Source organism: Mesoplodon mirus, assembly GCF_964341445.2.
Source record: "Mesoplodon mirus genome assembly, chromosome: 10".
NCBI classification, from domain to species: domain Eukaryota; kingdom Metazoa; phylum Chordata; class Mammalia; order Artiodactyla; family Ziphiidae; genus Mesoplodon; species Mesoplodon mirus.
In genome coordinates this window covers 68514043-68538213 of record NC_138986.1, presented here as the reverse complement: position 1 = coordinate 68538213, position 24171 = coordinate 68514043, and the positions used below count along the sequence as shown (strand labels likewise).

At 36.7% G+C, this 24171-nt stretch overlaps 1 protein-coding gene across 1 annotated transcript; it reads right to left on the bottom strand.

Moving 5' to 3' along the window:
• Positions 1 to 4985: 4985 nt before the first annotated feature.
• LOC309810898 (SNRPN upstream reading frame protein-like) lies at positions 4986 to 23844 on the bottom strand (the record flags this gene model as incomplete). The annotated part of the gene is made up of 3 exons (XM_082633218.1): positions 4986 to 6106; positions 23633 to 23717; positions 23822 to 23844. 3 exons carry the CDS (start codon positions 23842 to 23844, stop codon positions 5903 to 5905), a joined length of 312 nt encoding a protein of 103 aa, XP_082489344.1. The 3' UTR covers positions 4986 to 5902.
• Between the last annotated feature and the right edge of the window lie 327 nt (positions 23845 to 24171).

Below are 24171 nucleotides of genomic sequence, written 5' to 3'. Positions count from 1 at the left end.
CATTCACTCATGCTCGCTCCGGACTCCTTTGTAATTGAATGCCAAAAACGTTGTATTCCTTGGATTAATCTATATCAGGGCTTGGCAAGCTACATCTGGTGGGCCAAATCTTAGGCCTGCGAGCTAAGACTGATTTTAACATTGTTTAAGTATTGTAAAAGCAAAAAAACAAAGAAGAAAATGTGAGAAACTGTATGTAGCCCACAGAGCCTAAGATATATATATATACTATTTGGTTCTTCATTGAAAAAGCTTGCCTATGTCTGACCTATATTAATCAAATAGTTTCTATGTGACACCCACCCCATCATGTGAAACAAGTCATATGTCCTTCCAAGGCTCTTTTAGGTATGATTTGACTTTAAGTATAAGCTATGTAGACTATATAAAATACACCCTAGGGAGATCCCAGGGAAGATATCATGAGATAGATAGTGATCTCCCAAGGCAGCCAAAGCTGAGATTCAGTGAGACAGATTGTGCATGATCAAACAAGACATACCAGACAAACAATGGTTGTACATGTGAGCCCCAAACTGAAAATAACAAGAGCCAATGCCCCAAATTATATGAAGACTGAGCTTCTTCTCATCTGGCCTTCTCTGCAGCAAGCTGCACGGGGAGTTGTAGCACCAAGGGTTTGTTTACCTGATGACAGGCAATAATTCGCCCAAAAAAACTCAGAGGGAGGTCAGCCAGTATTAAACAACCCTGTCCCTCATTCACACCATTCACTAGTCACACTGCTCACTATACAGCAGAAAGGAACAAGCCTTGGTTACTTGCCTTTTATACTATGACATTCGCAATAAACTTGAACACAATACTAGTTATTTTTACATTGAAAAACTTTGACCCTATGGTCTCCCTAATCTACACATTTCAGCAGTTTTTCTCACTCCACCCACTTCACAAACTCCTTGCCTTATGCCACGTGCTCCCTCCTGTGTGTCTCTCCAGGTAGGTCTCCACCTGGACTGGCCCTCCCCTAATTCTGCCTATTGAAATTCTGTTTATCCTTCAAGGCCCGATTCAAACACCTTACTAGGAAACCTTCCCAGATCCCCTCAGTTGGAACTCCTTCCTCTGGGCCCTAGGATTCCAATGGCCCTGGGCCAATTATAAGCTTGTTTCTTGGCCTGAGATTTCCCCATCATGCAGATAGTATAAATCCAAGTTGTACACCCAGATGCGTCACAGAATTTGGGTTTTGATTTCTGGTGACTGTTTTCCAACCCAAAGCCCAAGGAGGACAGCAACCTTCAGCAGTGCCTGAGGCCTCCATCCCATCCAGTCTCTTTGAGCTACTGCTACATCACACTATCCATTGCATGCTGCTCTGGTTTTGGCTTCTTTCTTTGGATCTGCTTCCTACAGTTTTAACCTTTCTTTTGTGCTGGGCTTGTATTTGTGGTGTTGTCCTGTGTTAACCAGCATTTCTGTTTGGGGAGCTGTGCGTAAGGACAGTGATGCAGGGAGGAACACTGCTCACGTCAGCTCGTTCTGCATGCTGCCTTATGGCCACGGAGCAGTGTAAAGTTCTGTTTAATTATGGGAGCTGTCGCGATTATTCATTCCACTTAATTTGAGCAAACAGAAAGATCCTGAATATGCTTCTTATGTAATATCACTACTTCTCTAACATTTAGCTATCTAGGAGTCCCACACAATATTGTTTCTGACTTTTTCCAACTAAAGGAATAGACCCTGCTGAGGAAAGGTTAAGTGGCCAGAGATGGCTGGGAGAAAAGGAGCAGGCCAAGAGAAATTTCAGACTAATGAAAATACAGGGGCTTCCCTGGTGGCGCAGTGGTTGAGAGTCTGCCTGCCAGTGCAGGGGACACGGGTTCGAGCCCTGGTCTGGGAAGATCCCACATTCTGCGGAGCACCTGGGCCCGTGAGCCACAATTACTGAGCCTGAGCATCTGGAGCCTGTGCTCTGCAACAAGAGAGGCCACGATAGTGAGAGGCCCGCACACCGTGATGAAGAGTGGCCCACACTTGCCACAACTAGAGAAAGCCCTCGCACAGAAACGAAGACCCAACACAGCCATAAATAAATAAATAAATAAATAAATAAATAAATAATTTAAAAAAAGATAAAATACAGTCAATTTTCAGTTACCTGGGCAGATGGCACTTTGCCATATTCAGATAACAGGAATTCACCTATCAGCACAGCCAACCCTATGCCAAATAATGTTTAAATTATAATTTAGCATTCTGAGCCCACACTTTGAGCACTTTTCATAAACTAAAGTAACTGTCGCAACCAGTCAAACAAAGAATGGTTTATACTGAGAATAGTTTGCATTTTAAAGGCTGCATCTTATTTTACAGGTCAATGGACTAACTTCATGCAATTTCCATCAAGTCCACAATGGGGGAATCATACAGGACTGATGGCTAGAAGCCATATATAGCTGGACTTGATTTTATTTCTAAGTTTAGATCTATAGAAAATTAAGGCAACTTGATCAATTACTTGACAGTGCTCACTTGATAATGTTATATATATAACATATATGTATATATACAGACATATACATTTAACGATTGAAAACACAAGTGTCCTCTCTGAAGTTATAGCTTTCAAAGTGAATTCTTGAATTTATTCCTATAATATGTATGACTGGGAAAACACTGAATTAAATCTTTTTTTAAAAAATTAATTTATTTTTGTCTGTGTTGGGTCTTCGTTGCTATGCGCGGGCTTTTCTCTAGTTGCGGCGAGCAGGGGCTACTCTTCATTGTGTTGCGAGGCTTCTCGTTGCGGTGGAGCAGGGGCTCTAGGCGCGTGGGCTTCAGTAGTTGTGGCTCTCAGGCTCTAGAGCGCAGGCTCAGTAGCTGTGGCGCATGGGCTTAGTTGCTTCACGGCATGTGGGATCTTCTCGGACCAGGGCTCGAACCCGTGTCCCCTGCATTGGCAGGTGGATTCTTAACCACTGCACCACCAGGGAAGCCCGAGCCATAGAGTTTTATAGTCAGATGGGAACTCAGGTTGTGAAACGCAGCTTCATCTTTTTCACACATGGGAAGCCAGGCTCAGGAAAGGTGAAATGACTTGCTCAGGGTCACACGGCTGGAAGCAGGGCTACAGCTGGAACCCAGGCCTCTCGTTCCCCAGCTCCTCAGAAGCACATTTACTAGTGGGCTAATGTGAGGAGCTCCGTGCAACAGCAATTGAAGATGATGGGCTCTTTTGGAATAAGTATCTACATCTTGACATAATAAGCACACCCATGTATGTGCAGCTTTGTTACAAAAGGAAGCAGACACATAACTGGTATATTGTTTTCTTCTAGCTCTTGATTCTGAACTATCTGAATGTTTGTAAACATTCTGTAATATAAGGAATTGCAACTCATTTCTCACACTTTGTGCCGGGGGCATGTGGTATTTATGTGGTATTTATGTGGACAGGTTGGCAATTGTGATGGGAAGCTAAAGATGAATAGGACAACGAAAAAAGAAAGGTATTTATTTTCCTTACGTGAACTAACAATCATAATATGGCACATATCAGAGTGTGCATTTAAGGGACAGCGGGGATCCTGGCTCCTGGTACAGTCGGCACTGCATTTTTCTAGATTGGCGGAGCCAAAGGCTCTGCATTTGACATGTTGTATTTTAGTGCCTTGCACAGTCAGTCCTCTGCTTGGGAAGCATTCACAGGACACTTGTTGGTTGGCTGACTAATTCTTCACATCACAGAACTGACCAGTCATGAGGAGTGGCTCAAATCTTTAATCTACAGTTGAGCAGATAAACAAGCGTGAGGGTATAGCTTTAGACTCACAAATTGCATAGCATATTTAAGATACTTTCTGCAGTTCTGATATTGACCTAGGAGCGTTTTTAAAGTACTACTATGGCAACAATTCCTATTCAGTAGGGGAAAGCAGTGCATTGTCTATGCAAAGGAAGAAGTGAGAAGAGTATTTCAGACGTTGCCTCTTTACACCCTGCAGCTGGGCCCTGACCTCTCAGCATTATATTTGCTGAGGACAGTGTCTGGAAAATAAAATTTGTTGATAGTAACTCACTGACTCTGGAAGATATTATCAATTCAAGCACTATGTCATAGAAAACAGCATTTCACTGATTTAAGATTTTCTACAAAATGAATACTTGCATCAGAGTTGACGTCGATCAGGTTATCATTTGAGAACACCATGAAGAAAAAAAAAGGTAATGTTTTCAGCCAGTAGCTGAAAATTACTGCATGGGATACATTACAAAGACATAGCTGTAGGTGTTCATGCATTTGTTCATGTGGCATTCACTGAACAAATATTTATTGAGCATAGTCTATGAGAAGGAAAAGCGCTAAATGTCAATTTCATTAGCAAGAGTTACAAAAGTCTACTGATGCTTTTTGAACATTTACAACCAGATTTTGCTTTTATCACTGAACGAGTCAAGCCTCTGCCAACAATGATCTAACTCCACAACATTCCTTTCTTCCACAGAATTCAGGGTAGGTAACCCACTTTTTATTATCTTTGTTTCAAAAATGAGAAAACTAAGGATACTAGGCTGTCTATATAGCATATATTACAGTGTAAATTGGGCAGTTTCCAAAATTTGCTTGATGTTGATGGCCAAACCTGACAGAACGCTTTGAATGTGTGTATGTGTGTATGCATATGTATGCACATATATGCATATTCATGCATAGGTATACACACATATATAAGTACATGAATTATCGGGATTCACTAGATAAGTAAATTACTCAAATGCTATATGATTATTTACTCAAGTATGGTTGTTGGACCAGCAGCGTAGGCATCGCCTGGGAGCTTGTTAGAAATGAAGAATCTCAGGCCCCACCCTAAAACTACCAAATCAAAGCCTGCCTTTTTGTTTTTTTTTTTTTTTTTTAGATTTATAGCTTTATTACACTGTCAGCTGATTCAAACACATTGGTAAAAAAAGGTAAGAAAAAGATAAAAGAATAATTAGTAAATAAGCATGGGAAATACTTAGCTTCTCATTTGCTAATGGATGTGATGTGTATTTATAATTCAATAGAAACAAATTATATACAATTAACATAAACAATGAAGATGAAAGTGTAACTGGCACTATATTTTTTCATTACAATAGACTAATATAATAATTCATAATACAATTCAGAAAATGTACCTTAATTTCAAATTCCTTGACTCAATTTATTTTTACATCTGCATATCCAAGGAAATGATCCTATCTAAAGTTTTATGCAAAGCAATTCACTGAAGCTTTATTTCAAACTACCAGCAGAAAAAATGAAGTCTCTCACAAAAAGAAATTATAAAACATATTAGCAGGATATTCAGCAGCTATTTATAATGAAATATTTTTCATGTTAAGGTGAAAATCAGTAAAAGTTAAATATGAATAAAACTACCTAGGGCTTCCCTGGTGGCACAGTGGTTGAGAGTCCACCTGCCGATGCAGGGGACACGGGTTCGTGCCCCAGTCCGGGAAGACTCCACATGCCGCAGAGTGGCTAGGCCCGTGAGCCATGGCCGCCGAGCCTGCGCGTCCGGAGCCCGCGCTCCGCAACGGGAGAGGCCACAACAGTGAGAGGCCCGCGTACCGCAAAAAAAAAAAAAACAAAAACTACCTAAAAAAGCAAGGACTATACAATGTCTGAAAAGTAATACATGACAAGTATCAGGGTAAAAGCATTAAGATCCTGCTTTTACTTTTTTAAACTTTCTGCTATGTGTTTATTTGTATGAAGCCTTTAAGAAAAAAAAATTTCTTTGGACATATCCCAAATAATTAAATGACCTCCAAACACCCTACCCTTTAATTAGTTCTTTATTCTTGATCATGACTGCATCAGCTCTAACCTGTTTTGTTTTGTTTGCTCTCTTGGAATCAGCTACCTGGGTGTTCCAATACTGCTTTAACCACCTCTTGGTGTCTCAGCTAAGAATGCCTGTCTCAGTTCCGCCTGGAAATCCACCACAGGTACTTGCTGCTGCTGCTGAGATCGCCTTGGATACAGGTGACACTCCTGGTTGCTCAGTGAGGCTGTTCTTCTCCGTTTGACTTGGACTTCTACCTCTGGTACGTGCTGTTCTGTGGTCCGTCTCAGATGTAAACGGTCCTTTGTTAATTATCCTTTCTCAGCAAATATTCACAGCAGCTCCAACTTCAAAAATGATGGAACGCAAAAGCCTGCCTTTTAATAACGTCCCCAGGCCATTCATATGCAATTAAACTTTGAGAAGCATTGCTGTAACGGACTGTAACCAGCAAAGTGAGTTGAGAGTTGAGACAGTTTTATCTAAAGGAAAAAAACCTGTTTTAATTTTCTGTATGATTTTTTAAAAAGTGATAATTTGGGGGGTGGGGTGTAGAGATGGGGGTCGGTCAGGATGTTGAATTACCTGGATAAGTACCTAAATTCTCAAATTTTTCTGCCAGTGTAGGTACTGCCATGCTGACTGTTCAAGGGTGATCATTCAGGTCTCTTAAATCCCTACTGAATTAAAAGAAGCATAGCATTGCTAGTCATTAAAAGATCAATTATTTATTATACAGACAATGGTAGGAATTTAAAAATTAAAAAAAGGAAATCCTAAATCTCACCATGTGGCTTTTAAATTTCAGTGCTTTGCCAGAATCTGTGTATTCGCATATGATGTTTACGTAGTTGTATCTGTACACTGATCCATTTATTCCAAGTTAAGGAGCGAGCATGGACAAAATTGTGGAGGTTAAAAGGAAAGAATGTAATGTTTGAAGCGTTTGTATTCAGTCTTTTTCATAGAGTGCTATGTTGAGCTAATTGTAATCACTATTATTAACAGCAATTCAAACTATAACAAAACTTCCTAATCATGATTTGTAATGGCTGCATCACATCTCATTGAGTTGATGAACAAAGATTATTCAATCATTCTCCTATTATATGGATATTCAGAGTTTTCATGTTTTGTTATTATAAATAATGTAGTAATAAACATCTTTGTACAATAATTTAATTCATTAAGTTCATTTCCATAGCATAAACTACCAAAAATAAATTATTGTATTCAAGTATATGTAATATTACAGGGTTTTGAAAACTTATGGCTATGTTGTTTTAGAAAAACTCTAACAATTTATTTTGAAACCCGCATTGTTAGAGCATTCCAATTTCACCACATCAGGCCAGCAATAGAAATAACTATTTCCAACTTGCTAATTAGTTGGTATACAGCTCATGATTTTTCACAATGACAATAATTAAAACTACCATTAAAATTCACTTTTTCTCTCTTGTTTTCTTAGAGCAAAATCTCCCAACAGGTGTTCTGCAGCCTAACCTGTAAATGGGCTGCAGATATGTTGATATATTGTGCTCTGTAATCTTCTGAGTAGCACTGGAGGTAGCTAAAGCCTGGATGGTCACTCCCCACCATGAAATAGGTTGAAAAAAGTTTGGAAAGTGTACTCTTATGCTCACTGTTTTCCCTGCTTCAGCTCTCTTTCTTGCTCTTTTTTTCTTTTAATTAAAAAAATTAATATACTTTATTTTTTGAGCAGTTTTAGGTTTACAGAAAAACTGAGCAGAAAGGAGAGAGTTCCTGTACGGTAAATGGAAACCTCCACTCTTTCCCCTGCCTCCCTTCCCCAGTTTCCCCTATTATTATCATCTTGCATTAGTGTAGTACATATGTTAAAACAATTGATGAGCCAATACTGATACATTATTATGAACCAAAGTCCATAGTTTACATTAGAATTCACTCTTCTGTGTTGTACATTCTGTGGGTTTTGACAAACAATGACAAAATCTACTATTACAACAACATACACAACAGTTTCCCTCCCTAAAAATCACCTGTGCTCCACCTATTCATCTCTCCCTTCCCCAAACTTCTCTCACCATTAATCTTTTTATTGTATACAGTTTTGCCTTTTCCAGAATGTTATATAGTTGGAATCATACAGTATGTAGACTTTTCAGATTGGCTTCTTTCACAAAGCCATATACATTTAAGGATCCTCAATGTCTTTTCATGCCTTGATAGCTCATTTCTTTAAAATTGCTGAATAATACTCTGTTGTATGGATGTACCACAATTTGTTTATCCATTCGCTTCTTTGTTGCTTTCAAGTATTAGCAATCATGAATGCTGCTGCTGTAAATATCTGTGTGGTTGTTTTTGTGTGGTCTTAGGTTTTCAACTCATTTTGAGTAAATATCACGGAGCTCAATTGCTCCTTGTTTGACAATATGGTAAGATACTGTATGATAATATGTTTAGTTTTAGAAATACTGCCAAACGGTCTTCTTTGCATTTCTACCAGCAATGAATGAATTTTAGGTATGTAGTGATATATCACTGTTGTTTAATTCACAATTCTCTAATGATATTTACTGTTGAACAGGTTTTTGTGTGCTTATTTGCCATATCTTCTTTGATGAGGTATCTAGTCAAATCTTTGGCCCATTTTAAAACAGGTTGTCTTATTACTGAGTTTTAAGAGTTCTTTGTATATTTTGGATACCAGTCCTTTATCACATATGTGTTTTGCAAGTATTTTCTCCCAGCTTGTGGCTTGTCCTTTCATTCTCTTAACATGTCTTTGCCAGCAGAAGTTTTTTATTTTAATGAAGTCCAACTTATCTATTTTTTCTTCTGTGGATCAGGCTTTTGGTGTTGTATCTAAGAACTTATTGCCAATCCCAGGGTCCCCTAGATTTTCTCCTATGTTATCTTCTATTAGTTTTATGGTTTGTATTTTACATTTAAATATAATTCCACTTTGAATTAAGTTGTTATTCTGGTTGTTTTTATTTTTGCATACGATGGCCTGTTATTACAGCACCATTTGTTGTAAACATTATCCTTTCTCCACTGGACTGATTTTGCTCCTCTGTCAAAGCTCTGTCGACTATATTTGTTTGGGTCTATTTCTGGGCTCTCTGCTGTTCCACGGAACTACTTATCTTTTGTTTTTCTTGGCAGGAGGAGGGGCAATATCACATTGTCTTGATTATGTAGCTTTATATTAAATCTCAAAGTCAGGTAGTGTCCTCTGACTTGTTCTTCTCCTTTAAATATTGTGTTGGCTACTTTGATTCTTTTATCTTTCCATGTAAACATTAGACTCAGGTTGTTAATATCCACAAACTAGGATTTTTATTGGGACTGTGTTAAATTTACAATCAAGTTGGAAAGAACTGACAAACTGAAAATATTGAGTCTTCCTATTCATGTACATGGACTATCTCTCCATATATTTAGATATTCCTTGATTTCTTTCATCAGAGTTTTGCAATTTATCACATATTTTGTTAGATTTATACTTAAGCAGGTTTTTTGGTGCTAATGTATATGATATTGTGTTTTTATTTCAAATTTCAATGTTTTATAGCCAGTATATAAGAAAGCAATTGACTTCTATATATTAACTTTGTCTCTTGCAACCTTGTTATAATTGCTTATTAGTTCCAAAAGATTTTTTGTTGTTTAGTCTTTCACATTTTTTATATAGGCTATCATGTCATCTGCAAACAAAGATAGCTTTATTTCTTCTTTTCCAATCTATATACTTTTTATTTCCTTTTCTTGTTTTATTGCATTAGCTAAGATTTCCAATACAATGTTGACTAGGAGTAGTGAGAGCAGACATTCTTGCCTTCTTCTTGATCTTAGGGAGAAAGCATCTAGTTTTTCACCATTAAGTAATATGTTAGCTGTAGAGTTTTTGTACATGTTCTATATGGAGTTGAGAAAGTTCTCTATTCCTAGTTTGCTCAGAGTTTTGTTTTTTTTTAAATCATGAATGGGTGTTAGATTTTGTTAAATGATTTTTCTGCATCTATTGATGTGATCATGTGATTTTTTTTTTAGCCTGTTGATATAATGGATTACACTGATTGATTTTTGAATGCTGAAGTAGCCTTGCATACCTGGAATAAATCCCACTTGGTCACAGTGTATAATTCTTTTCATACCTTATTAGATCTGATTTACTAATACTTTGTTGAAAAATTTTACATCTATCTTTATGAGAGCTATTGGTCTATAGGTTTTCCTTTCTTGTAATGTCTTTGTCTAATTTTAGTATTAGAGCAATTGTGGTCTCGCAGAATGAGTTAGGAAGTATTGTCTCTGCTTCTATTTTCAGGAAGAGATTGTAGAGAATTGGTATAATTTCCTCCTTAAATGTTTGGTAGAATTCACCGATGAACTCACCCAGGCCTGGTACTTTTGGGTTTGGCAGCTTATTAATTATTATTAATTTTCTTAATAGATATAGGCCTGTTCAGATTGTCTATTTCTCCTTGTGTAAATTTTGGCAGATTGTGTCTTTCTAGGAGTTGGTCCATTTCATCTAGGTTGTCAAATTTGCAGGCATAGAGTTGTTCATAATATTCCTTTACTATCCTTCTAATGCCCATGGGATCAGTAGTGATGCCCCCTCTTTCCTTTCTAATATTAGTTGTATCTTCTCTCCTTTTTTCTTAGTTAGCCTAGCTAGAGGTATGGATTTTATCGATCTTTTCAAAGCTTTTGGTTTTGTTGATCTTCTCCACTGATGTCCTGTTTTCAATTTCATTGATTTCTGTTCTCATTTTTATTATTTATTTCTTCTGCTTACTTTGGGTTTAATTTTTTTCTTTTTCTAGTTCCTTAAGGTGGATGCCTAGATTACTGACTTTTAAAATCTATTTTATCTTCTAATACATACATTCAATACTGTAAAATTCCCTCTAAGCACTGCTTTTGTTATATTTCACAAAATCTTGATAAGTAGTGTTTTAATCTTCACTTAGTTCAAAATATTTCTAAGTTTCCCTTGAGATTTATTGCTTGATTCATGTGTTATTTGGAAGTGTGTTGGTCAATGTCCAAATATCTGAGTGATTTTCCAACAATATTTTACTGATTTCTAGTTTAATTTGATTGTGGTCTGAGAACATTCTTTGTATGATTTCTGTTTTTAAATCTCTCTTATTTATTTATTTATTTATTTGCGGTTCGCGGGCCTCTCACTGCTGTGGCCTCTCCCGTTGCGGAGCACAGGCTCTGGACGCGCAGGCTCAGCAGCCATGGCTCACGGGCCTAGCCACTCCACGGCATGTGGGATCCTCCCGGACCAGGGCACGAACCCATGTCCCCTGCATTGGCAGGCAGACTCCCAACCACTGCGCCACCAGGGAAGCCCCTAAATCTCTCTTAATGTGTGGCTTATGGCTCATTATATGATCTATCTTGATGAATGTTCCAGGTTAGCTTGAGAAGAATGTGTATTCTGTTCCTGTCAGATGGAACATTTTATAAATGTCAGTTAGATCCCGTTGATTGATAGTGCTACTCAGGTCAGCTGTATCTTTAAATTTTAAATTCTGCTTACTTGAACTCTCAGTTACTTCAAAGAAGGGTGTAGAAGTCTCCCACTATAACAGTGGATTTGTCTATTTATACTTTCATTTCCAAAAATTTTTTCCTTTTATATTTTGATACCCAGTTGTTAGGTGCATACAGGTTTTGGATGGTTATGACTTCTTGGATACAAATATATTCTAATTAGAAAGTCAAGAGTAACTGTGTAAGACTGATTCAAGATTTAACAAATCAAATATAAGATGACCTTTCATCTATAACCTCAAAATAATATTCACAATTCCATCGACTGTATACTATGGATAGGAAAAGAGGAGATGTGCCACTATTTGAATCAACTGGTCCTAAATTTGGAGTGAAGACTTTCTTAGGAAACACTTGGAAAGAAGGAATAATGATTCTATCATGATACACAATGCTCTGACAGGTTGCACTGATAGGGTAGCGGCTAGTGCTATTTACAAATAAAAGCATTTTTATTAAATCAACTATTAATTTAAAACTCAGGTTGTAAGTGTAAATGATTCATTTATTTTAAAGGTACTTAGAATTAGTTATCACATAGTAATTGCATGAAAGCCTCTACAACCCAGATATACTGGGGAAAAAGCCATCTTAAACTTGGAAAGCTATCTAATGTCTAGAAATGATGACTAATAGAGATGTCTATTGGATACTTCCCCCTAAATACTTGGCTCTTATAAGGAAACTATGCTACCTACTAGTCAATTAATGATAAACATTCACAGAAGAAGCTCTAGAAGAGGTATCTGAGGTGTAGAAAATGTGGACTCTGAGGAGCTACAAAACTTGGCTCTCAAGAGAAAGTCCCAGAGATCTAACCATATCATTGCACTGTAATGTAAAGTTAGACAACACCTTATTCATAATTAATTGGAGCTTTCTGAAGGTCTGAATTTCCTAGATAGTCATTTAGAGAACAGAAGCACAGAGAATGAGTCACTACATCCAATACTAATAAAACTCATATTGAGACTTGGCTTACACCAAAGATGGAATAAGAGGGGCCAGTTTTACCCTGCCATCTGTAGCAATTCTTCCCCCCACCCCCCGCAAAAAAAAGAAACAAATATATGAAACAACAGTTTTCAAGACACGGACAATCAGGCAATGAAGTGCAGTCATTCCTGAATGATGAAAAAAAAATGAAGTGAACCTTCAGTAGCCCCAGTATATTGCCTTGAGAGAGTTTCCAGTCTGTGGCACAGGGAAGGTAAAGCCAGGCAGAGCCTGATGGGCTCTCTGAGTTGAGGAGATGGAGCTGACATTACATAATGATAAACAGGTCAGTCCATGAAGAAGACACTACAATTCTAAATGGGTATGTAGCAAACAAGATTTAAAAAATGTGTGAAGCAAAAACTGATAGGACTGAAAGGAGAAACAGACGATCCAAAATTATAGCTGGAGACTCCCACAACACTCTCTTAGCAACAGATATAACAACTAGGTAGAAAAATCAGCAAGCATATAGAAGAACTCAACAGCACCATCAACCAACAGGAAACAATTGACATTTATAAAATGTTCCACTCAACAACTGCTGAATATAGATTATTACCAAGTGCCAGTGGAACATACCAAAATAAACCATATCCTGGGCCACAGAACAAACCTCAACAAATTTAAAAGAACTGAAATCATACACTATGTTCTCTGACCACAATGGACTTAAATTAGGACTCAATAACAGGGAGATAACAGGAAAATCTTCAAACATGTGGAAACTAAACAATATGCTATTAAATAATCCATGGGTCAAAGAGAAAACCTCAAAGGAAATAAAAAATAATTTAAACTAAATAAAAATACAATATACCAAAATTTCGGGGACACACCTACAGCTGAGATGAATATATATAGCACTAAATGCTTACAGTAGAAAAGAGAAGAAGTCTCAAATCAATAATTTAAGCTTGCACCTCAAGAACCTAGAAAAAGAAATGGAAAATAAACCCAAAGCAAACAGAAGAAATAACATATGAATAAAACTCAATGAAATTAAAGACAGAATATAGAGAAATTAATGAAACAAAAAGCTCACTCTTGGAAAAGATCAATAAAATTGATAAACCTCTAGCAAGGCTGACAAAGAAAAAAAAAGAGAAGACACAAATTATCAGTATCAAGAATAAAACAAGGGATGTCATTACAGACACTTCAGACAGCAGAAAGATAAGGGGATACTACAAAGAACTCCACACCCATAAATCTGACAACGTAGACAATATGGACCAATTCCTCAAAAAGCACAAACTACTAAAACTCACCCAACATGGAACAGATCATTTGCATAGCCCTACAACTATAAAGAAAATTGATTTGTAATTTAAAAATTCCCTCAAAAGAAATATTGAGGCCCAAATGGTTTCACTAGAGAATTCTACCAAGTGTTTAAAGAATTAACACCAATTCTATAAAATCCCTTCCAGAAAATAGAAGGGTAACACTTCACAATTCATTCAGTGAGGCCAGCTTTACCCTGATACCCGCCCCCCAAAAAAGAAAGACAGTACAGAAAAAGAAAACTACAGACCAATATCCCTCAAGAATTTAGATTTTTAAATCCTTAACAAAATACTAGCAAATAGGATTTAGCAGCGTATAAAAAAGAATTACACATTGTGATCAAGTGGGTTTATTCCAGGGATGCAAAGCTGGTTCGATATTCAAAAATCAATCAACATAATCCATCACACAAACAGGCTATCAAGAAGAAAAATCACGTGATCATATCAACTGATGCAGAAAAAGCATTTGACAAAATTAAACATCCATTCATGACAAAACTACCAGAAAAATAGCAATAAGGAGGACTTCCTCAACTTGTTTAAAGAACATCTGCAAAAACCAATAGTTAACATTATACTTAACAGTGAAAGACTCCACGCTTTCCTCCTGAAGTTGGGAAAAAGGCAAAGATGTCTGCTCTCATCACTTTTATTCAACCTAGTACTGGAAGTTCTGGCCAGTGTAGGAAGGCAAGAAAAGGAAATAAAAGGCATTCAGATTGTAAAGGAAGAAATAAAACTGTCCTTATTTACATATGACATGATTGTCTGTGTGGAAAATTCCAAGAAAGCTGCACAAAGTCTAGAACTAATAAGTGAGTTTAGCAAGTTCATAGGATACAAGATAAACATATAAAAATCAATAATATTTCAGTGAACACACAGAAACAATTTAAAATACAACACCATTTAAAATCACCAAAAAAAGAGAAAAATACTAAGGAATAAATCTAACAAAATGTGTACAACACATATGGTAAAAGCTACCAAATATATAAATAATAATTGGAGAGAATACCATGTTCACGATTGGAAGATTCACAGAGTAAAAACATCAATTCTCCTCAAATTGATATACAAGTTTAACATAATTCCTATCAAAATTTCTTGTAGATACAGGCAGATTATTCTAGAATTTATATGAAAAGGTAAAGGAACTAGAATAGCTATACATTTTTTTGAATAAGAAAAAGAGTGGAAGAAAACAATCTACCCCATTTCAAGATTAATTATGTAGCTACAGTATCAAGACTCTGTAGTGTTGGCAAAGGGATAGACACATAGATCAGTGGAACAGAACAGAGAACCCAGAAATAGACCTACACAAATATGACCAACTAATCTTTGACAAGGGTGCCAATGCCATTCAAAGGAGGAAGAACAGCCTTTTCAACACTCTATGCTGGAATAACTAGATATCCATAGGCAAACCCCGCCCCCTCTAAAACCAAAACAAAACCAAAACTCTAAGTCTCACACCTTACACAAAAATTAACTCAAAATAGATCATAGACTTAAGTATAAAATAGAAAACTGTAAAACTTTCAGAAAAAAGCATAGGAGAAAATCTTCAGGATAGGGCCAGGCAAAGAGTTCTTAGACTTGACATCAACAGCCTGATCAATCAAATGAAAACTGTTAAATTGGACTTCCTTAAAATTAAAAGTTTTGCCCCATGTAAGACTTTGTTAAGAGGTTGAAAAGACAAGCTACACACTGGGAGAAAATATTTTCAAACCACATATCTGACAGAGGACTAGTAGTTAGAACATAGAATACACCTATCAAAATGGCTAAAAATTTTTTTTTAAGTGACAATACCTAATGTTGGTGAGGATGCGAAGAAACTGGATCACTCATACATTTCTGGCAGGAACATAAAATGGTAAAGTTACTCTGGAAGACAGTTTGGCAGTTTCTTTAAAAACTAAATATGCATTTAGCATACAGCCCAGCAACTGTGCTCTTGGCATTTATTCCAGAGAAGTAAAATTTTTGTTAACACAAATATCTACATACAGGTGTTTGTATCAACTTCATTTGTAATAGCCAAAAACTAGAAACAACCCAGGTATCCTTCAATGGGTGAGGTTAAACAAACTGTGTTACATTCATACCATGGAATACTAAACCATAAAAAGGGGCAAACTCTTGATATACACATCATACTGAATAAAAAATGGTAATCCCAAGAGATTACATACTGAATGATTCCATTTGTACAGCATTCTTGAATTGACAAAATCATAGAAATGGACAATAGATTAGTGGTTGCAAGGGGTTAAGGAGGAATTTGAGTAGCAGAGAGTGGGTGTAGCTATAATAAAAGGGCAACATGAGGAGTCTTTGAGGTGAAGCAAATGTTCTGTATCTTGACTGTGTAAATGTTAAATCCTGGTTGATATTTTACTACAGTTTTGCAAACTATTGGGGAAAACTGGGTAAAGGGCACATGGGTCTTCTCTACATTACTTCTTACAACTGCATGTGAATCTACAATTGTCTCAAAATAAAAAAATTTTATTTAACAAAGAGCAACTATATGTTTCCTACCAAAGCCACAATTTAAATATAAAGCCACAATTAGGTTAAAAGTGGAAGGACAGAAAAAGATATACCATTCTAACATTAGTCAAAAGATAACTATTTTTTCCACTCTATCTTGGATTAGCTATTTTACTGTAAGAAAAAGTAGATTTCAGAGAAAAGGATATTACCAGGGATAAAGATAGTTATTTCAGAAGATAAATGGGTCATTAATCATGAGAACATAAAAATCTTAAATATGTATGCCCCTAATAATGGGACTTCAAAATACACAAAGCAAAATTTGATAAAGTTGCAAGGAACAATAAACAAATCCACAATTATGGTTAGAGATTTTAATACCTCTCTTTTAATAACTGATAGAGTAAGTATACATAAAATTAGCAAAGATATAGCTGACTTGACATATATTATCAATCAACTTGACCTAACTGACATTTATAGAACAAGCACCAAACAAGAGACGAAGGGACTTCCCTGGTGGTGCAGTGGTTAAGAATCTGCCTGCCAATGCAGGGGACATGGGTTTGAGCCCTGGTCCGGGAAGATCCCACATGCCGCTGAGCAACTAAGCCTGTGTGCAACAAACTACTGAGCCTGCGCTCCAGAGCCTGTGAGCCACAACTACTGAGCCCACATGCCACAACTACTGAAGCCTGTGTGCCTAGAGCACGTGCTCCACAACAAGAGAAGCCACTGCAATGAGAAGCCCACGCACCACAATGAAGAGCAGTCCCCACTCGCCACAACTAGAGAAAGCCTGTGTGCAGCAACGAAGACCCAACACAGCCAAAAATAAAAAAAAAAAAACAAGAGAAGAACACATATTCTTTTCACATGCACATGAAACATTTACCAATATAGATCATATTCTAGACCATAAAACTGATCTTAATAAAAGATTTCGAGTCATAATACAAAATATTAATATGTCCCCAACTGTAATACAACTAATTAGAAACCAACAGAAAAATATTTGGAAAGTTCCCAAATATGTGAAAACTAAATGTCACACTTCTAAACAATCCACGAGTCAAAGAAGAAATCAAAACGAAAATTAGAAAATATTTTTAATTGAATAAAAATGAAACAACAGCAAATTAGAAACTGAGCTAATGCTAAAGCAGTACTTAGGAAGAAATTTATAGCACTGAATGCCTATATTAAAAAGTAAGAAAAGTCTCGAAACAATGACCTCATCTTTCATCTTAAGGAACTAGAAAAAGAAGAGCAAATTAAATCCAAACTAGACACAAGAAGCAAATAAAGATCAAAGCAGAAATCAATGAAATAGAAAGTATAAAAACAACAGAGAAAGTCATTGGAATCAAAAGCTGGTTCTTTGAGAGTATATCAGTAAAACTGATAAGCTTTTAGCCTGACTGAGAGAGAAGATATAAATTACCAATATCAGAAATGAGAGGGGTAACATCACTGTGGATTCCACAGATAATAAATGGACAATAAGGAAATTTTATAAACACTGAATTTGTTATCCCTCTGAATTTGACAACTAAGGTGAAATTCCTTAGAAGACACAAACTACTAAAGCTCACTCCAAAAGAAACAGATAACCTGAACAAACCTGTATCTATTAAAGAGGTGGAATTTGTAGTTAAAAATCTTCCCATGAAGAAATATTCAAGACGATAATTTACAGGTGAATTGAACCAAATATTAAAAAGGCAATAATGACAATTCAAACAAACTTTTCCAGAACACTGAAGAGGAAAGAATATTCCCCAACTCATACTATGAGGCCAGCGTTGCACTGATACCCAAACAAGACAAAGACATTACAAGAAAACTACAGACTAATATCCTTCATGAATATAGATGTAAACAATTATAAACAAAATATTAGCCAAATGAATGCAACAATATATTAAAAAGATAAAATAAATCATCATAATGAAGTAGATTTCATCCCAGGAATGCAGGGTTGGGTTAACATTAGATAACCAACCAATATAATTCATCACATTAATAAACTAAAAAATTCATCTCAATAGACACAGAAAAAACACCTGAAATAATCCAACATCCATTCCTGATTAAAAACCAAAACAAAATGAAACTAAGAATAAAACAGAACTTCAACCTGACACAGAACAACTGCAAAAAAACCTACAGCTAACATCACACTTAATGGTGAAAGACTAAATTCTGTCCCTCTAAGATCATGAAAAAGACAAAGAGGTCTGTTTACATCATTTCTATTTAACCTCAGACTGGGGACTGTAGCCATTGCAATAAAGCAAGAAAAATAAATAAAATATATCCAGATTAGAATGGAAAAAGTGTCTTTATTCACAGATGGCATGATTGTCTATATAGAAAAGCCAAAGGAATATACAAGAAACCTATTAGAACTAATAAGTGTGTTTAGGAAAGTTGCAGTATACAAGATCAATATACAAATTTTTATTTTTATATACTAGCAATGAACAATCAGCAGTTGAAATTTAAAATAATACCATTAACAAAGCCATTATATGTGACCTAATTATGGATAATTTTGACAAAAGATACAGAAGATTCATATGCTAAAAACTACAAAACATTGCAGAAAATTTTAAAGATTGAGAGGGGTTTACCTTGTTCATGAGTCTGAAGACTCACTAACGATAAGAGGTCTTTTATTTCTAAATTCAAGGCCAATCAAAACCTTAGCAGACTTTTTGTTGGAATTGACATACTGACTAAAATTCATACAAAGATGCAAAGACCTAGAATAGTCAAAATAATTTTGGAACAGTAGAACAAAGTTGGAAGACTGAAACTACCTGATTTCAAGACTATAATAAAGCTACAGTAATCAAAACAGTGTGACATAGGAGTAAAAATGACAGATCAATGGAACAGTATAGAGTTCTGAAATAGACTCACACATAGAAAAAACTGATTTGGGACAATAGTGAAAAGGCAATTCAGTGGTGCTTTTTTTTTTTCAACAAATGGTGTCAGGCTAATTGAATACCCATGTTAAAAAATGACATTTAACCCATACCCCTACCCACATTAAAAAATTAACTCAAAATGTGTCATAGACCTAAAACTTCTGGAAGGAATCTGCAACCCTGCCAAGATTTCCTAGATAAGACATCAAACTCAACCCATAAAAGAACAAATGGGCAAATTGGACTAAATAAAATTTAAATCTTCTACTCTTGAAAAGATACAGCTAGAAGAATGAAAAGCTAAGCTACAGACTGGAAGAAAATATTTGCAAAACGCACATCTGATAAAAGACTTTTATCATGAATATATATCCTAAAACTAAGGGAGCTGTAATACTCCGTGGGGTTTCTGCTATGGGGGTGGTAGGGAGTACAGCTAGAGGTATAATTACAAACTTGAGATTTGGGGGAAATTTCGAGCTCAGAAATTAGGATGGTTTAGGCTTGTCGCCCAGGAGTCTGTGTTCAGAATGCAGGGTGAGGGGTACATCTATTTTGGAGGAATTAGATAAAAGAAACAGGAAAGCAGTTAAGTTGGGTTTGGAGTGGATATGGGTAGAACAGTACTGAAATGGGATTGTGGAAGAGACCTGGTTTCTCAGTAACTAAGGGAAATGAGAGTACTTGTTCATACCACGGATTCAAAACTAAAAGAAAGAAACACAGTATTGGATCAAAAAAACTGCAGGGGAAACCAAAAGATAGGGGCAAATTCTACTTTATTTTGTAATCATGTAGCACATGTAGGTGCCTGTGCACCTATAACCTGAATAACCACTGACAGAGAACCTTATTCAATTTTAGAAAATGTGGCTTAGCCCTACAAATAAGTCAAAACTTATTCACATGTGACACTTATTCCTTTCACAAAATGCTGACCACATTTTTCTAGAATATTATTCAATTTTCAATGGCTTTTTCAATTCTTGTTATTAAAATAGAGAAAGAATATCTTTTGGATACTATTCTTCCCTTAACACTTTGTAAATTCTCATTGCCTTAAGGAGGGCTTTAAAAGAAGGGCTTTGCGGGCAGCTGCATTACATGAGAAAATAAAGGGGTGGTAGAGGCTAAGGCTGGAATAAGAGCAAAAAACTACTGAACATGTGATAGACAGAGAGAATGTATTATGACTATTTGAAACCACTATTTCTATGTACAAAAATTCAGGGGGCTGCCCTCCTAGTTTCTACCATGAAATTCCTCCATATAGCAATATAGTTTTAAGTGATGGACAGAGAATGAGAGCACAACAGGAATAAGGGTGCTAAACAGAAAGATCGGGGAGGGAACTTCCTTAGTGGTCCAGTGGTTAAGACTCCATGCTTCCAACGCAGTGGGTGTGAGTTTGATCCCTGGTTTGGGAACTAAGATCCCACATGCTGCATGGCACAGCTTAAAAAATAAATAAATAAAAATAAAAAGACAGGGGGGAAGTTCTGCTCTTAGACACTTGCTCCAGGAAGAGAAAACTCTTTTCCCCTAAAGATTAGAAATAGGATAAAAGTGGTTTGATGGCCCTCTCTCTGGGGGGTTACTATGGGGAATGCTTTTTACCAATTCAAGCATATTAAAACCAAAATCAATTTGTCTCCCAGACACCTATTTTCATAAATTCTACTATACAACAATGTTGATAACTTTGTAATGTAACATTACAGCAATACTTAGAATATTATATTAAGTGGATGTACATATATATTTTTCCTGCATGTCTTTTCAGTGGCAGTGGTTTTCATCTTCTGGCTTTGTGTGTGTGTGTGTGTGTGTGGTCATCTCAAGCTGTCACTGGACATTTCCACTTGACTTTTTTTGATACCTCCAACTTAATTTCAACCTTAACCTTTTGATCTCCAACTTAACCTATTTGAACAAAACATCTACTGACTTTCCTTAACTCCCTTTACTTGTGCCTCTCCCTCATCTGCTTAGGCAGCCAGTCACTCCATTTTGTTAATCCTTCCTTTGTAATTTCTCTCATTCATTTCTTTTTTCTTTTTTATGGTGATCCTCTATTCAGGGCTTTTGAATCTTGTGTTTATATCACAAATCTTCAAATTGGTCTTCCTTTTCAGAGCATGAGATGGAGTGGAGACTGGATAAAGGAATGCTTTTACTGCCTCCAGACATGCCAAGTGTGCTCACACAAAGGAAGTTCAGGAAGGGTAAGGTCAGACCAACCTATGTGAGATCCTTTGGGGTGGAGTGGGCAGAGGAGTCACAGAAGAATTGCTGAAATCCTTACTCCTTGGCAACTGGAGCTGGAGTTGGAGATGCTTACTGCCAGGCAGGGTGAGGAGAGCTGAGTGAACTGAGGCAAGAAGGTCAAAGGTACAAATCAGGGATTGAGGTTGTAATTCCTGGTCCTTGGTACCTGTAAGGTCAGAGTAGGGTCAACCCCTCTTGATACTATGCCCTTAATGTTTGTTTCACTTATTTATGCTTCAACGAGAAGTACTATAAGTTTGTTGAGGGCAGATACTTTTCTTATAACTTATGTGAGGAACACAGTATTTTCTAAGGGACTAGTATTGCTGCTATTACAGATATTATTTGAATATTCTTTATTTAAGAGTAAAATCTTTCAGCTCCTCTTTGAGGCCCTGAATTTCCTTCCGGATTCTCTTTGGAGCTGTTTATTTAGTCATTAATGGTTCCTTGAATTAAATCACTTACCTTAGAGTTCACAGGACTTCCTCTTCAGGAAACAGGATACCAAAAGATACCATCTTCAGGAAAAAGATGTGTCCTAAATATGAAGAATTCAATAATGTTGCCATGAAATACTACAGATTTTCTTTTTCAAGTTTGTGCTTGAAAGCATAATGGGCGACTTATTTTTCTTAGCATTTAAAAAAGAAAACATTTGGACTCATTTGGCCATGAAACAAACATCTTTGTGCCTCAAGATCATCTCTTAATTTCTCATTTTAATTTCCCTCACAATCTTGTGAGTTGCTCTAATATTTTATGGTATTTTAGTTGATAGAAAATATTATTATGGCCTCCTTACCAATACCAATTTGAACTTTAATGCTGACCATTCTTAGCAGTTCTTGTCTCACTATTTTCAAAACTAAAAGCATTTTTGAAAGAAAAATTCAAATAAAAATTTCATTTTTGTTTCAAGTAATCTACTTTTGCTACAAATAAGTGGCTCTGAAGACCCTAATAGATTTCTCAGTTACTTGCTTAGCTGTTAGTCTGCTGAGGCTGGATGTACATATGTTCCAAAAGCCAGTTTATGCCTGAAGTTCACTCTTGTAGTAGATTACTCTTCAGCCCATGTGTCATAAGAATTTAGACATTAAACCTCAAGGTAGGGGATAATATTACATAGAAACATAGCCAAATGAGCTTTGTTTCAAATCTGAGACAGAAATCCATCAAACCATCTATTCACCAATATTTTCTTAATACCACATTATAGCTATTAGATAAAATGAAATGTGGAAAAACAAGATAAAAAAATTTTAACCCTAATTTGTTTTCAGTCCTTGAACTCTTGACTACCCACTGACTGCTTCTTCATTGTTAATTTTAAATTATATGAAACACTAAGCATTGAATGAGCATTCAGGAAATGTGGTTGTGAGGCCCTGCACTACAGATAATTTTCTGGATGATCTTGGGTGAGTCATTTAATCTCTCCAGCTCTTTTTTTTAATTTTATTTTTTTATACAGCAGGTTCTTATTCATCATCAATTTTATACACATCAGTGTATACATGTCAATCGCAATTGCACAATTCATCACCCCCCCGCCCCCCGTCTCTCCAGTTCTTAATCTCTTCACCTAAAAATGAGGAACTTGGAGTGTTAGATTATTTCTAAGCTTCCTTTGACTCAAAAAGCCTATGAGTCTATTCTTCAGGAAATTTTAATTAATTAGAGCTGACCTCTTGAAATTAACACCATTAACTGAAGGAACCTAACTGAATTTCATTTCTTTCTATGACAAAATTGGACACAGTGATACTAAGTACCATCAAGAGGGCAGTGGGGAGTTACACTTACCTCTAATATTTTCTACTGATTCAAGTGGGAATGCCAAGGTATTCTTGCTTCCAGTCTGATTCAACCTTAGTAAAAGACAGGACTCTTTTTTAGTAAAAGAATTGATTCTTGGGTTAAATCAACGAGTGGATTAGTGGATCATTGTCAGAGACTGACTTCTTAGTGCTCTATTCTTGGCCTGTTACCCTTTTAAACATTTTGTTAGTGGTCTGAAGGAAACTTTTTCCAAATCAAACTTGGGAGAAATATCTAATATATTAAGGCAAGAGAATCAGATTTCATAAGAATCTCAATGAGACCTTAAAAAATAGGCCAAAAGCACGAAGACAGACATTCACAAGGGACAAAGGTTAAGTCCGATATTTGGTTCCCAAAACATCAGCTATCCAAATAGAGAAAGGAGAAGAACTAGTTTGACAGAAGTTGCATCTTGCCCTCTCATTTCCTTTACCCCCACCTCGCATTCTAGCTCACCGAAGCCCCACGTGGAGCTGATGTCACTGCACAAAATCTTAAGACGTGAGCACGTGCCTGAGCTGCAACAGCAATAGTGTTCAGATCAAAGAGAGAAAGTGCACCCCTATATCCTCTACAAATCAAGCCTCACTTGCAGATACGGATCAAGTTTGGGGCAACCTACTTAACAAGGCCACGGTGAATCATTCTTGATACACGCCGAGTTGGCTATTGTGCATAAGTAATTGGAAGCCAAGTCATATAGAGAGTGCTTGAGGGCTCTAGGGAGTCTGGTTTGGAGAGGCGTAAACGCAGGAAGGACTAGCACCTTTTAGCAGAAAGCAGGGTGAGGGAAAACGGCCACCCACAGCAGTTGGCTGGCAGCTCGCCTAATGAGGAAGTGCGAAGGCGTGGCCCCGCCCAGCGTGCCGGGTTGGCCTAGAACGCCGGAAGGGGCGGGGCGGAGCCGAGCGCCGTCGGAAGTGGCCCGCGGGACCCCTGCGGTCAGGCCTGCGTCGCGTTCTGTGGGCCCTG